The sequence below is a fragment of the Nilaparvata lugens genome, chromosome 1 (genome assembly GCF_014356525.2).
Source record: "Nilaparvata lugens isolate BPH chromosome 1, ASM1435652v1, whole genome shotgun sequence".
Taxonomy (NCBI): domain Eukaryota; kingdom Metazoa; phylum Arthropoda; class Insecta; order Hemiptera; family Delphacidae; genus Nilaparvata; species Nilaparvata lugens.
The window spans coordinates 73,644,539-73,657,779 of NC_052504.1; the positions used below are offsets into that span (position 1 = coordinate 73,644,539).

The window sequence follows — 13,241 nt, forward strand, 5'->3', positions numbered from 1 at the left end:
TATTAATTTTTTGTAATCATATTATACTTCATGATAATTTTAAATACTTTCATTCAACTTTGTAGAATCACGGTGAAATACAGAGTTGAATATTGGTGGATTTGTGCTTAGGTGTTCGAGGGCGAACGGGCGATGACCAAAGACAACAACCTGCTGGGCACATTCAACCTGACAGGCATTCCGCCGGCGCCACGCGGCATCCCCAAGATAGAAGTCACATTCGACCTCGACGCCAACGGCATCCTCAACGTGTCGGCCAAGGACAGCAGCACCGGCAAATCCGAGAAAATCACCATCCAAAACGACAAGGGTCGACTGTCCAAGGAGGAAATCGACAGAATGCTCAAGGAAGCCGATAAATACAAGGCAGAAGATGACAAGGTGAGAAAATAGAAATATTGGATTCCTATATTGGAATATAATCCCATCCAAACAAAACTACCTTTTTGTATTGCCTTATCGAATAGAGCGCAGGTCACTTTAGGAGAAAAACAACTTTCAATTTTCAACATATATATTGAACAATAGTTAACAAACTACACAATTATTTAAGAATTGGCATTAATGGATTTTATTAGATAGATAGATAGATAGATAGATAGATAGATAGATAGAAAATGCCTTTATTCAATATAAATAAAATAATAAGACTACAATCATGTTACAAAATAAACAATTAAAAATTATATAATTAAGATAATGATTGTGCTAAATAAAAACATGAGACAAAAAACTTGAGATCAGACTGGAGGCCAACCTCGACATGTATGGTGGACCCTTTCAGATTCAGATAATATGGATTTCTCACAACAAATAAATCAATTCAACAATAAATAATCAATGTTAAGATATAAAGGAGTTGCAGTGCTTCTTCTGCGGCAAGGCGCTGAATCACTACCTATTTAATTCAGAGATTGATATAAATTGAAAGCTCCAGGTTATTCAATCAAGATATATTGTTATGTTGATATTGCAGGACTTTTTCTGCGGCAAGGCGCTGAACCTGTCGATCAACCCGGACGAGGCGGTGGCTTACGGCGCGGCGGTGCAGGCGGCCATTTTGAGCGGTGATACTAGCTCAGCCATCCAGGATGTGCTCTTGGTTGACGTCGCTCCACTCTCGCTCGGCATAGAGACGGCCGGTGGCGTCATGACCAAGCTGGTCGAGCGCAACTCCAGGATTCCCTGCAAGCAGCAGCAGACCTTCACCACCTACTCCGACAACCAGTCGGCTGTCACTATTCAGGTTCGAAAAATATGCTTCAATAATTTTTTGTAGATGATTATAATCAGGTTTAGATAACATTAAAAAAAAATAATCACAGTATGATAAAACATCTAATCACTCCGACAACCAGTCGGCTGTTACTATTCAGGTTCGAAAAATATGCTTGAATAGCTTATTTGTAGGTGATTATTATCAGGTTCAGTTAAAGTTTTTAAAACATCTAACCACAGTATTATATTTACAAAAAAATGAAACCCAAGGTTTCAGTGACCATTCATACATATTTTTTTGAAACCGCATTATTTTTTTTCAATTTCATTTTACCTAATAATAAATACACTGATTGTAACTCGCCTCCACTATAGTACTATAACTTCGTGATCATGATGATGAAAAATTATAGATATTCTACTCTCGCAGACTTTTAATGTAAAACGGCACTGTGTAAAGCCAGTAACACACACATCGATTTTTGGACGTACGATTTTTTGCCGTCCCTATAAATTACATCAGATTAAACGGATGATGATATTTGTCAAGTTCCGTTAAATCTTGTAGAATTCATATGGACGACAAAAAACCGAACGTCCAAAATCGATGTTTGTGTAACTGGCTTAAGGGGCTATTTTTCTTTATTTTGTGTTGAGTTCAGAAAACGGTTGTCTGACCTGCAACATTTTCTGAATCTAGGGAGAGAACAGGTAGTATTCTTCATATTAATTTTTTGTAATCATATTATACTTCATGATAACTTTAAATACTTTCATTCAACTTTGTAGAATCACGGTGAAATACAGAGTTGAATATTGGTGGATTTGTGCTTAGGTGTTCGAGGGCGAACGGGCGATGACCAAAGACAACAACCTGCTGGGCACATTCAACCTGACAGGCATTCCGCCGGCGCCACGCGGCATCCCCAAGATAGAAGTCACATTCGACCTCGACGCCAACGGCATCCTCAACGTGTCGGCCAAGGACAGCAGCACCGGCAAATCCGAGAAAATCACCATCCAAAACGACAAGGGTCGACTGTCCAAGGAGGAAATCGACAGAATGCTCAAGGAAGCCGATAAATACAAGGCAGAAGATGACAAGGTGAGAAAATAGAAATATTGGATTCCTATATTGGAAGATAAGCCCATCCAAACAAAACTACCTTTTTGTATTGCCTTATCGAATAGAGCGCAGGTCACTTTAGGAGAAAAACAACTTTCAATTTTCAACATATAGATTGAACGATAGTTAACAAACTACACAATTATTTAAGAATTGGCATTAATGGATTTTATTAATTCTAACAGTCGATTTTTTAGTGGATCGTAAAATTATTAGGCACAACATGCTTGTCTGTATTAGTGCTAATGAAGGGTTTGTTCAGATGAGGGTGAGATGTAGGGTTAAGGAACACCTCCGATAATAAACCTACCACTAAAATACTTTTCTTTCATTTTCCCTTAACGTGCATTTGACTTTGCATAGAAAGGGTTGTATGGTTTTGTTAAGACACCTCACTATTAAACGAGGTTCCACATGACAAACAATTGTCATCTCATCAACTGGGAGTTATCTCCATAGTAAAGTCCTGCACCAAAGAGGATCGGAATAGAATCTTATATTTGTTTGCACTAATCAAACATATTTAGGTTCTCAATGATAACTTTAAAGAAACTCTCTTCTCTGCTTATCACGGCAGAGAACAACTCCAAATCAACACCAATACCATTAATATCCCATCAATATATTTCATAATGATCCAAGTGTATCGGAATAAGTTATGATTAATAAATAGCCTATATCAATCTCTCATAGCCTACAACTTGAAGCTTCTATTTTTATTTGTTATTTCAACCTTGCCAGTCCATACAACCTCCATCTATATAATAAGAGAGAGTAGGGTTGTGTTTATTCGCATCAAAACATGTCAATTTGTGGATTGCATACCGGAAAAACGGGAATGATTTAGATGTCCAAATTTTGCACATAGATTCTAAAAATATCAATCTCGTGCACCTCGAAGCCCAAATTTCAGACATGAAGTTTCATACGGCATACATTGTTCCATTGTTGTAAAATTTGTTTGTTTATAAGGAGGTTATAACGTTGTTAAGACATTTAATTTTGAGCGGAGTCTTGGTTTAGCGGTAGAGTACTCGACTTTGGAGCGAATGTTTCTCGGATCGAATCGAATCCCGATTCTTCCAATTTTTTTGTTCTTGATTTTTTCCCTCGAAACGTATTATTTCAAATTATTTTTTGAAGGAAGTTGTTTTCATTATGATTGAACTTGGATTTCATCGCATAATTATTTAATGTGAAATTTTGCAACCAGTACAAATGAAATAGGCACAGGTTTCACGCTGTATCATTGGAATTCATAAGAAAAACATGAATAGATCACAATAAAATTAGTAATAATTTATATTCTTCAATTATAATGTACGATCAGACACAAATTCGGAGTGAAACAAATATTGAAGGTATTTTGTTTTGGAATTGGGGAAACAAAAGGCTGCCTTATTCAAATTGAATAGGATCTAATCAATACTAAAATTGATGTATTGAAAAAATCAATATGATACTGTTAGGTTTTCAAGTATTATGTCTTCTTCAGTTATCTATTATATAGTAATGTGAAGAATTGGCTTATACACATACCAGATAGGAAATACATGAATGATGATGCACTATCACGTCTGAACTATTCGACTGATTATCTTGAAAATTTGCATATAGATTTTTAATATACCGAGGATGGTTATAGGCCTATTTTAGATTCTTCAAGATTTCAGTAGGTCAAGTTTTAATTAGACCCTTGCGGAGCATGGGTTACCTGCTAGTAATCAATAATGAATATGGTACTATTATCTCTCGACTGATTGATAGTTGACTGAGTGAAGTTGAATAATGGTAATTTTATTATTAATTTGATATTTCCTCGTTATCATCTATAATATCATATCCAAATTGATACACGGTTTACTCATCCATAGATAATATAATTGATCAAGAATAAACGTATAGCTTTAAATTGTAATATTTTGTTATATTTCTGACGCTATTTTTTAATGAATAACGCTTTGCCTCTGCTTGGCTGCAATCGGTAGAGCATGAGAATTAAATTCTATAAAATCTGGTCGTGGTTTTCTGGGATACAATTTCGCTAAAATCTTAATATGCTCATTCAGGAGCTCTTGCAATAATTTAATACTGATAATTAACAAATATATATATGAGATTTGTACTCTATGGTATTGGGGAGTAAAATGAATGGTACACCGTAAAAAAATTGATACATATATTGAACGAATAATTTTAAAGTCAGATCAATATAGAAAATATATAGAGCAACAAAATATACAATAAAAACAAGAATAAATATATCAAGATAAAATATCACAGATCAGTACACTATTCTTCAGCTCAATAGCACGAAACTTTACCATGTTGTGCTTTTCAATTCATTGATAATATGCATTTATTTGCATGCAGCTTTGGTATCGACTTGCTGTTGCTTGTCGATTTAGGTAATCTCACTTTATATATTATTTCATAAATCAGAGAATGATGAATTGACAAATCAATAATTATAAATATATTAATTTCTATAATTTCCAGTAAATTTCTCAATAATAAATATATATATTTCTCAGGGTGTAAGATTCGGCACCTGATGGAAATAGATAAATCAATTTATCCAATGAACCAGAGCTACATTATATTATTACAAATTATAATATAAAATCAATGATTGAGTGAACGTTAGTATTACAAGCTTAGAATTTAATATTCCTTTAATTGGTGTACTTTTGGATATATAAATTGACTCATTCCTATTCAATAAAGTATTTCTTATACCCTCTTAAGACTTGCGCAAGTTTTTTTGTATTAATTTCTTAATATTTAAAACCTTTCCGACGAGCTAGCTTTTATTTTTATTTCACTCGAAGCACTGAGGGCACCCTAATTTTATTTCGATTATTTATCACTCACGTGCTGAATTTTCATAAGTTGCTGGCGGTGATCCAAAATTCCTGGTAGTCCTGGATTGTTGGTGGCTGAAGTCGTCTCCTCCAAGGGATTAAATAAATATTTAAATGACTTTTGCTTTAATGCAGCATCACAAAGTCTTATATGATAATTAGATTCAAACTTTAAGTCTTTAAACGGTACAATATAATAAAGAGTCTTGTGCTCTACAAAGTTTGGTGAAATTCCATGGTAGTGTCTGGCAGGCAAGTGGGGCAGGTTCTACTTTTCTTTCCACAATTTTCATTTCCGACTTGCAAATTTACATAAATTTAAATAATTTGCTACTATGCCATTTAAAGGTTCAAATAGTTCGTGCCAATCTATTAAATTATTACTTGTATCCTAGGTCTAATATTTTATACTCTCTCAGGCCATATCCAATACATGAACTGAACAGTAAAAATTTACAAAATCTTATCATTTATAGAAATATTTATAAATACATTTGAATCGGCTCACTATTGCCGCCCATCAATTACTACAATTTGATTGGTTCATGCAAATCCACTACAGTATACATGCGCCTATGAACCTCCTACTTCCTTAATACTCTAATTTATTTTTATTTGGGGGTTTAAGTACATTTATTACATGCAGTGTATTTTTATAAGGTTTATAAGTTGTTTCTCACTTTATAACAATTAGCAATGTGCTTTTTTAATTCCTCTAGTTGCATACCATTTAGTTACAATAAATTTCTGCCAAGGTGTCTGGCTAGATTTTACGTTATGCGACTTGATCGATCATTATGTCGCCGATCAATAGATATTTTACGCCTAACCTCAAATTTTCAATACTTTATATAATATTATATAAGTAGCAAATAACTTTCTATTTATATTCGGCTGTTCTAATTTTAGCCGTGATACCTGATATTATCTAATCTTCTAAAACGTTATCGCATTTGGCGATGCTAGACTATTATTCCACTTCAGACCTATAAAATTCTTTCAAATAGGGATTTTGTTTACCCATCCGATTTTAATACATTACAATTGTTAGAAGGTTCCACGTTTGTTATATACTCCATACTTATTACAAATAGATGCTACATACTCATTGATTGATCAAATTGAAACTTTTGTCGCTTGTTTTGCAGTTGAGAGAACGCGTGGCGGCAAGGAACCAGCTGGAGGGCTACGCGTTCAGCGTGAAGCAGGCGGCGGAGGACGCGGGCGCCAAGCTGAGCGAGGCAGAGAAGAAGCAAGTGCAGGACAAGTGTGCGGCGGTGCTCGCCTGGCTCGAGACAAACACGCAGGCCGAGAAGGACGAGTTCGAGGACAAGCTGAAGGAGCTGCAGAAGGAGTGCACGCCGATCATGACCAAGATCCATCAGGGTGCCGGCGGCGGCGCAGGCGCCAATGCCAAGGGACCCACTGTCGAGGAAGTCGACTAAACGTCAATCTGCTACGAGTCAGAGACGCTATACAGACATTCCCCTAGACACATTTTTATCACAGGGAATTGTGCTTCAACAAAAATGAAATAACAATTGAATATTTTGTGAATTATTAATTGAAGGACATCAGGCCAGACTGGCAACATTCATGTTGATTTATTCAATATTCATTACATGAAGTAGGTGATTTAAATAGATGCTGATTTTGTATCCAATAAATTCGGATTGAATTTGAATTGATTTGTTTTACTTAACAATTTGATACTGATTTGGATAGGCTGCATTTATTCAAAACACCTATTTCATGGCTTCATTATATTTTGTTGTGAATGAATTTTTATGCCACAGATGGTTAGATATGATTGAGTTATAGAGGGCTTAATGAACAAAAACGATCTATATAAACACAGTTGAAATATTATTATAAAGTACCTTTTATTTCTTTTTAGCACATTAAAATAAAATAAAGAATACTTGCTAATATTTTTTTATTGTGTTTCAATAAAATTAGTTGCCCTAAAAAGAAAGGTGAATATCCACTTATCTATATTCAATAATTTATAATGTTAAATAATATTATTATAATAATATCAAATTATTATTGAATAATTTTGTATGCATTTTCAACTAATATAAGGTGTCTATGAACTACGATAATCAGTATCAAGCCTGGATGAATATCATTGAATTCATCTGGAATTAGAATTGCTACAGAATACTGGATAAGTGGCCACTTCACACAATTCGGGTTAACTTTTTAGTTCAAAAATATAATTAATTCTCCAAACTTGAAACTTTTAATTGGGTGAAAAAATAAGATAACTATGTTAATGAAATCACTAAAAGCTTAAAAGTATATTGATTCATTTTAGAAAATTTCAGGACAGAGAAAAATGATATTACTACGGGAACAGCTAAAATTCCATTGTAGTTTAAATTTGAAATTTTATTAATGAACAGTCAAAAGAATGACATCTCTATCCTATGAATTGTTATATGATTTACATAACAATCCAGATTTGTCAATTCCCATAAGTGATTTGATACGTTATTCTCAGTCATGTCATGGCTGTTGGGAATTTTCAATCAATTAAAGTGAAACTGGTTTGAAATAATATGTGATGTGAATTTGAGAAACAATTATTATACATTATTAAGATATTATGGAATTTTCACTTACAAAAATTAAATACATATTGTTATTTTTTTGAAAATGTAAACGACAGAAGTTGAAAAATTATATTATTTCTTCTATTACAGTGCTATATATTTAAAAATATGATTGTGATTGTGTAAGAGGTTTAATTACATGGGTGAGAATGAATTTTGTCTCTCTTTTTTCCATATCCACAAAAGCTTCCCGGGTCTCGGCCTACCTACTGTCTGAGTTGCGCTCTGGGCGACCTGGACCCAATTTATTCACTGCATTTTTTTCAAAATTAATCAATTTTTTAAATGTTATTATAGTTTACTATATTTTTCATAATGTAGCTATGGTACTGTGAAACGGTGATCTATTTGGACAATTACAATTAAAAAACTCATAGAAATTACAAATTAGAACTGATAGAAAAAAGCGCCTTGTATGGTTATAGGGCATTCACAACGGATGACAAATGAGAGATAGCCAAAGAGAGTACAAAATTGGAACCCAGCAGGTCGGAGGAAAAGAGGTAGACCACCCGAATTTTGGACCAAGCAGGTATATTCTGAAATGATAGACAGAAATCAGATAGGAGATTGGACTAACAGGAAAAAATAGCATATGGGATGCAAGTGACGGCATTAAGACGCTGTTTTCAAAACTCGCTACAATTAACAAGTCTAGGAATATGACACGTCTATATAATGATGAGCCAATAAAGGAGAGTGGGAATAATAGTTATTTTCTTCATAAATATTATTCTGGTATTGAAATTGTGTAGATGTCAATACACAGGCAATATCTAAACATCGGCCGGCTCTCACCAAAAGTATTGAAATTTTAATTTGTTGTTACTTTATTGACAGAATTACAGTATATGGGAGACAAGTAGTACCTACTGCAATACGGTAATACACTTACAATGAGCACACTGTGTTAGCTTACCTAATTAGGAGAGGGAATAGCTGGCTAATTAAATTCAGAACGGGAGCAAAGGCTAATGATATGCCAGAGACGTTTATACGTTCAGGAAAGTCGAGAATATCCGTATCTCTAATACGGTATCATACAATGTCACTATGATAGAAGTCTTTTAAAACAGTCATGGCATCAGTCAGTAAGCCACTTTTTGGTAAAATTTCTCATGTTGATTGCTCAAAAATAGCGCATCCGTGGAGTGATCATTGTGGAAATGGATTTCTTTATATGTGGTGGTCTTCTTTCAAGGGATCGGCGAAATTCCTTCTTATCATTTATGTGGTAAGTTCAAAATTGCGTAATGTGAAGTGGAATTGATGATTTTTTATTCGATCACTTTATATTGAATAGCTTACTTGAAGTTGAAATTTTATATGAATGAGATTAAATTTTTGGTGGACGTTTATGATTATTATCAATCTTATGTCAATAAGAAACTGAAAAAGTTCACCCAATAAATTAAGATAATTAGAATGCATTTCAATGGACTTGACTTACAAACGACAGCCTGTCATCACTATAAAATTTAGAATAGAGCTTTGCTAAAGCAAAAGTGGTGTGGCACACACTGCACAGTCAATCAACATTTGCTTTATTTTAGAAAATCTAGGAAAGTGATGTTTCCAAACGATAGGTTTCACTTCCTATTGATTATCTTTGAGGTGTTTTCCCTGGTCGAAATGAACAAGATAATCCCAATATAGTACCTAAGTTACCGTATTCATATTAAGTTTCAGTTTAATTTAGTCAAGTTCGCAGCAATTCAATACAGAAATGAACAAGATTATACGAATATATTTTTATTGAGTTTGAGTTCCATTAAAATTCCAAACTGTTTTTCAATTTCGAAACTGTATCAATTAAGTCTATTTTATCAAGACTGATGGATATTATCCCAAAAAGTATAGGACTCACTTATCAATCCTTATACTGCAACATAGCTGTAAATCTGTAATTATATATCTCATCATATCTGTGATATACCTTGTTTTTATATAGTAGGCTAGCTTATTACAGTATTATATGTTCACTTGAGTGAGGATAATGGTTTATATGTGAGTATGATTACAGGCTCAATATCTAATGAAGAGGAAAAAACTCACAATAGAACAAATCAGAGAAACACTGTTACATTATTTCCGTGAATCACTATTTGGTGCATGCATGGGATCCACCTTTGTAACCTCCATGTGCTTCTTCAGGTGAGTTCAGTTTTTTATTATTATTTCATGTGAATAACAAAATCATATTCCAAGTCATAGTCATTACAAACCATAATGTAGGCTACGGTACGGTACCTACTGTTGGACCAGGAATTTGGCTACTTCAGACAGATAATTGTATTTTATTTCACAAAAGATAACATTTTAATCGTCTCAGAGCTTTTATCGTTGGTCATGTAAATGTAAAACTGTTTTAGTACTTATTCTGATGAATAGTGTATGTTATTCTCATTTTTACAAAATATTGATTTTATAATAGTTCATTTTATAATAGACTATATTTATAATGATTTAATAATTGATTTTCTTTTCCTACTCATTGGTATCTTCACTATCTCTCATCTACTTCATCTTCATTACATTCATAAAAATGATGGAAAATTCAATTTTCAACTGATTTTCTCTAATAAACTATTTTTGAGGTCAGGAACAGTCTCCAGAGATTCAACTACTACACATTGGCCCTGTTGCCAGCTTCTCTGGGAGGAATAGCAATTTTCCTGGTGGATTCTTCTAGAAGGGGATTCTCAACAACAACATTTCAGTACTTGGTAATCAATTTAAACTCAATAATTATTAATGTAATTCATTTCTGTATTTGACTGTGCTTTCTAATGACAGGGTAATAATAAAAATATTTCCACAACACTTCAAGTACTATAAATATATAGTTTACAATGTTTACATTGTTTTTGTTTCTAAGTATTTAATTTATTTATTTTTAGCTTTTCCTCCAATTAATATTTAAAAACTTCATTTCCTTTTTAAATTTTCCTAAAAAAGTCTCAACTCTAGCTTACGCACAGGCAATATGTTGCCTATGTAAGCTTTTCCCTTTCTCATTATTATTACAGTAACTTATTATTAATTCATAAAACTAGCATTGTTTTAAGTTCTATATTATCAAGTGGTATTGATTTCAGGGTTTGTTTTATTTTAATATAGTTTATGAAATTAAGTTTAAAATTAATAATGTATCATTTTTAAATGCTGATATTTTTGTTGTATTTTTGGAGGAAATAAATTTTATTTGATTGAAGTGCCTTCAATATACTGTGATCATTAAATCGAAAAATAATTTGCGATTCATATTTCAATTGTTATATTGTATAAAGGTATCAAATATCCGAATTTTATTAAAAATCTTCAATATTATGCATGGTTATTATATTGTTGAATGAAAAAGACTAAGAAATTGTCAAAAAAACACTGATTTACCACTGAAATCAGTGGTTTTTTGACAATTTCTTAGTCTTTTTCATTCAATATGAATAATTACCACAATATCAACTTCTCAACTACACAAAAAGTTATTATATTGTAGTATTATTGCATGATTGCATTTACATGAAGTTACTGATGAATCCATTTTTATTTTATTTTTATGTAAGTAATGCATATGCTGCTATTTTGAACTAATTTTGAGCTTTATGAGATAATTATTACAAAACTCTCACAATAGATTTAAATTATATTAGATCATTATTATGAGTGCAATAAAGTCTCTCTTTCGATTACAAGCTTGGAAAATTGAAGCTCACATACTCATATTGCTGAAGAAAGTTGATATTGTAAGAGCTAGTTTCAATCTTTACACGATTTAAAAAATAGTTTAGAATCTCGTTACATTATGATATTATGTTGGTTGATGATAAGCACCAATAACAATTATTGAAAATTTATGTCATAACTCTGTGCCTATGTCAGTTACTATTCAGTTACTATGTCAGTTGTCAGTTCACTATTCATGGAATATCTCAATATAAAATTTCACATAAATTATAAGCCATTCTATAACAGGTCGTTCATATTTTGTAATTTCAGGCTTTAGAAGCAATCTACAAATATCTACAGAGGATTGGTGTTGTTACCAACTCATCTCTCACAGAAACCTTGGGATTTATGGCATGCAGTTCGTGTCTGCTGTATGTGTTGAGAGCCGGACATCACCACAACCTCCGTACATTGATGTGGTCAGCAACTCATTCATATTTGCAATTCATTGATGAAAAAACAGAGAAACAAACATCATATTTTGCATACTTATACATTTCAAATAGTAATTGCAAAAGAGTCTTGTTCGATCTCCCATCAAAAATTGTTATTTCTTTTTTAATGGTTGTTAAACCATTAAATATTTACTAAATCAACCAATTGTTTAGTATAAAATTTGAGAAGCACCAACCAGAGAGGAAAAACATCAATTTTGTTTGCAGGATCGTTAATCATACCCTATCCACGTGTATGCATATGTGGTACTAATCAAATGTGATTCAAGAATTTTATTTTTTGAGTTACCTTTGTGGTAAATAAATTATAGATGTATAATATAAATTAGCCAATGATAGGTGTCGTTACCAAAAAACATAACTTTTCTAATTTCTTTAAGGAAAAATAAACAATTCAAGAGAATATGGTAGCTCTACACAAGTGTGAAGCTGATGATCAGTGAATACTATATAACACTATAGTAGAAGTAGTCTACACTATATAGTACTACACTATATATACTACTATATACACAAGTGTGAAGCTGATGATCAGTGAATACTATATAGACTACTATAGTAGTAGTAGTAGTCTATATAGTACTACACTATATAGACTACAGTAGTAGTCTATATAGTACTACACTATATAGACTACTATAATTTCTGAAAAAAGAGATAGAGGAGTGTTTTTTCAACTTCTTAATTTTTTGGGGGGCCAAATAAAAAATAATTAAAAATATAGTTAATAGTTATATAATATTATTATATTAATTATTCAAAAATAATCAAATCAGTATCGATGACATTTTATGGGTTTCTAATTCAAATGGGGGGGGGGATGAATCTGATTTTTTATAACTTATGGGAGATGGGAGTGGGTGCGTCCATGGGCTGGGGGTATTGATAGAATTGGCCAAATACCTTAAAGTGGCATAGACTCACATGCAGCGCTAGTGTTGTACTTGGAATTGAAATCGGCCATTGGGGGGGAGCAACCTATAAGATTATTACATACGAATGCCTTTGTAATCTATAATATTACAAATATATAGATATAATATCTCGTGCTAAATACCCCAATGGCGGCCTTCAATTTCAAGTAGCAGTGTTAGGTATCTATAGGTCACCAAATGGAGACTGGCAAAAATTTTGTGAGCTGCTCCATACACTTTTGGAAATTACAACCGCTCGTTTCACAAATGTTATAGTAGTAGGAGATTTCAATACCGATTTTGCCAGGCAGGATAAA

At 32.7% G+C, this 13,241-nt stretch overlaps 2 protein-coding genes across 3 annotated transcripts in view; both read left to right on the forward strand.

Moving 5' to 3' along the window:
• The window catches only part of LOC111051017 (heat shock protein 70 B2), a 29,971-nt gene extending 21,991 nt beyond the window's left edge, over positions 1 to 7,980 (forward strand). Inside the window, exons 5-7 of one of the 2 annotated variants that reach the window (XM_039442567.1) lie at positions 977 to 1,246; positions 2,054 to 2,323; positions 6,357 to 7,980. In XM_039442567.1, the coding sequence (XP_039298501.1) occupies positions 977 to 1,246; positions 2,054 to 2,323; positions 6,357 to 6,653 (837 nt within the window). In that variant the 3' untranslated portion in view covers positions 6,654 to 7,980. Of the gene's footprint in view, positions 1 to 111; positions 382 to 976; positions 1,247 to 2,053; positions 2,324 to 6,356 lie in introns of both variants that reach the window. The other variant, XM_022337426.2, reaches the window with a different exon arrangement.
• Positions 7,981 to 8,825: 845 nt separating this feature from the next.
• LOC120353895 (transmembrane protein 135-like) lies at positions 8,826 to 12,146 on the forward strand. Its single transcript, XM_039439392.1, has 4 exons — positions 8,826 to 9,060; positions 9,850 to 9,980; positions 10,429 to 10,552; positions 11,826 to 12,146. Exons 1-4 carry the CDS (start codon positions 8,905 to 8,907, stop codon positions 12,144 to 12,146), a joined length of 732 nt encoding a protein of 243 aa, XP_039295326.1. The 5' UTR covers positions 8,826 to 8,904.
• The last annotated feature ends 1,095 nt before the right edge of the window (positions 12,147 to 13,241 follow it).

Excerpts from the sequence above, each read along its gene's own strand:
- LOC120353895 (XM_039439392.1), top strand. The coding sequence starts at position 8,905 with ATGGCATCAGTCAGTAAGCCACTTTTTGGTAAAATTTCTCATGTTGAT. Across the intron at positions 9,061-9,849 it reads TCCTTCTTATCATTTATGTG|GCTCAATATCTAATGAAGAG; the intron begins GTAAGTTCAAAA and ends GTATGATTACAG. Across the intron at positions 9,981-10,428 it reads ACCTCCATGTGCTTCTTCAG|GAACAGTCTCCAGAGATTCA; the intron begins GTGAGTTCAGTT and ends TTTTGAGGTCAG.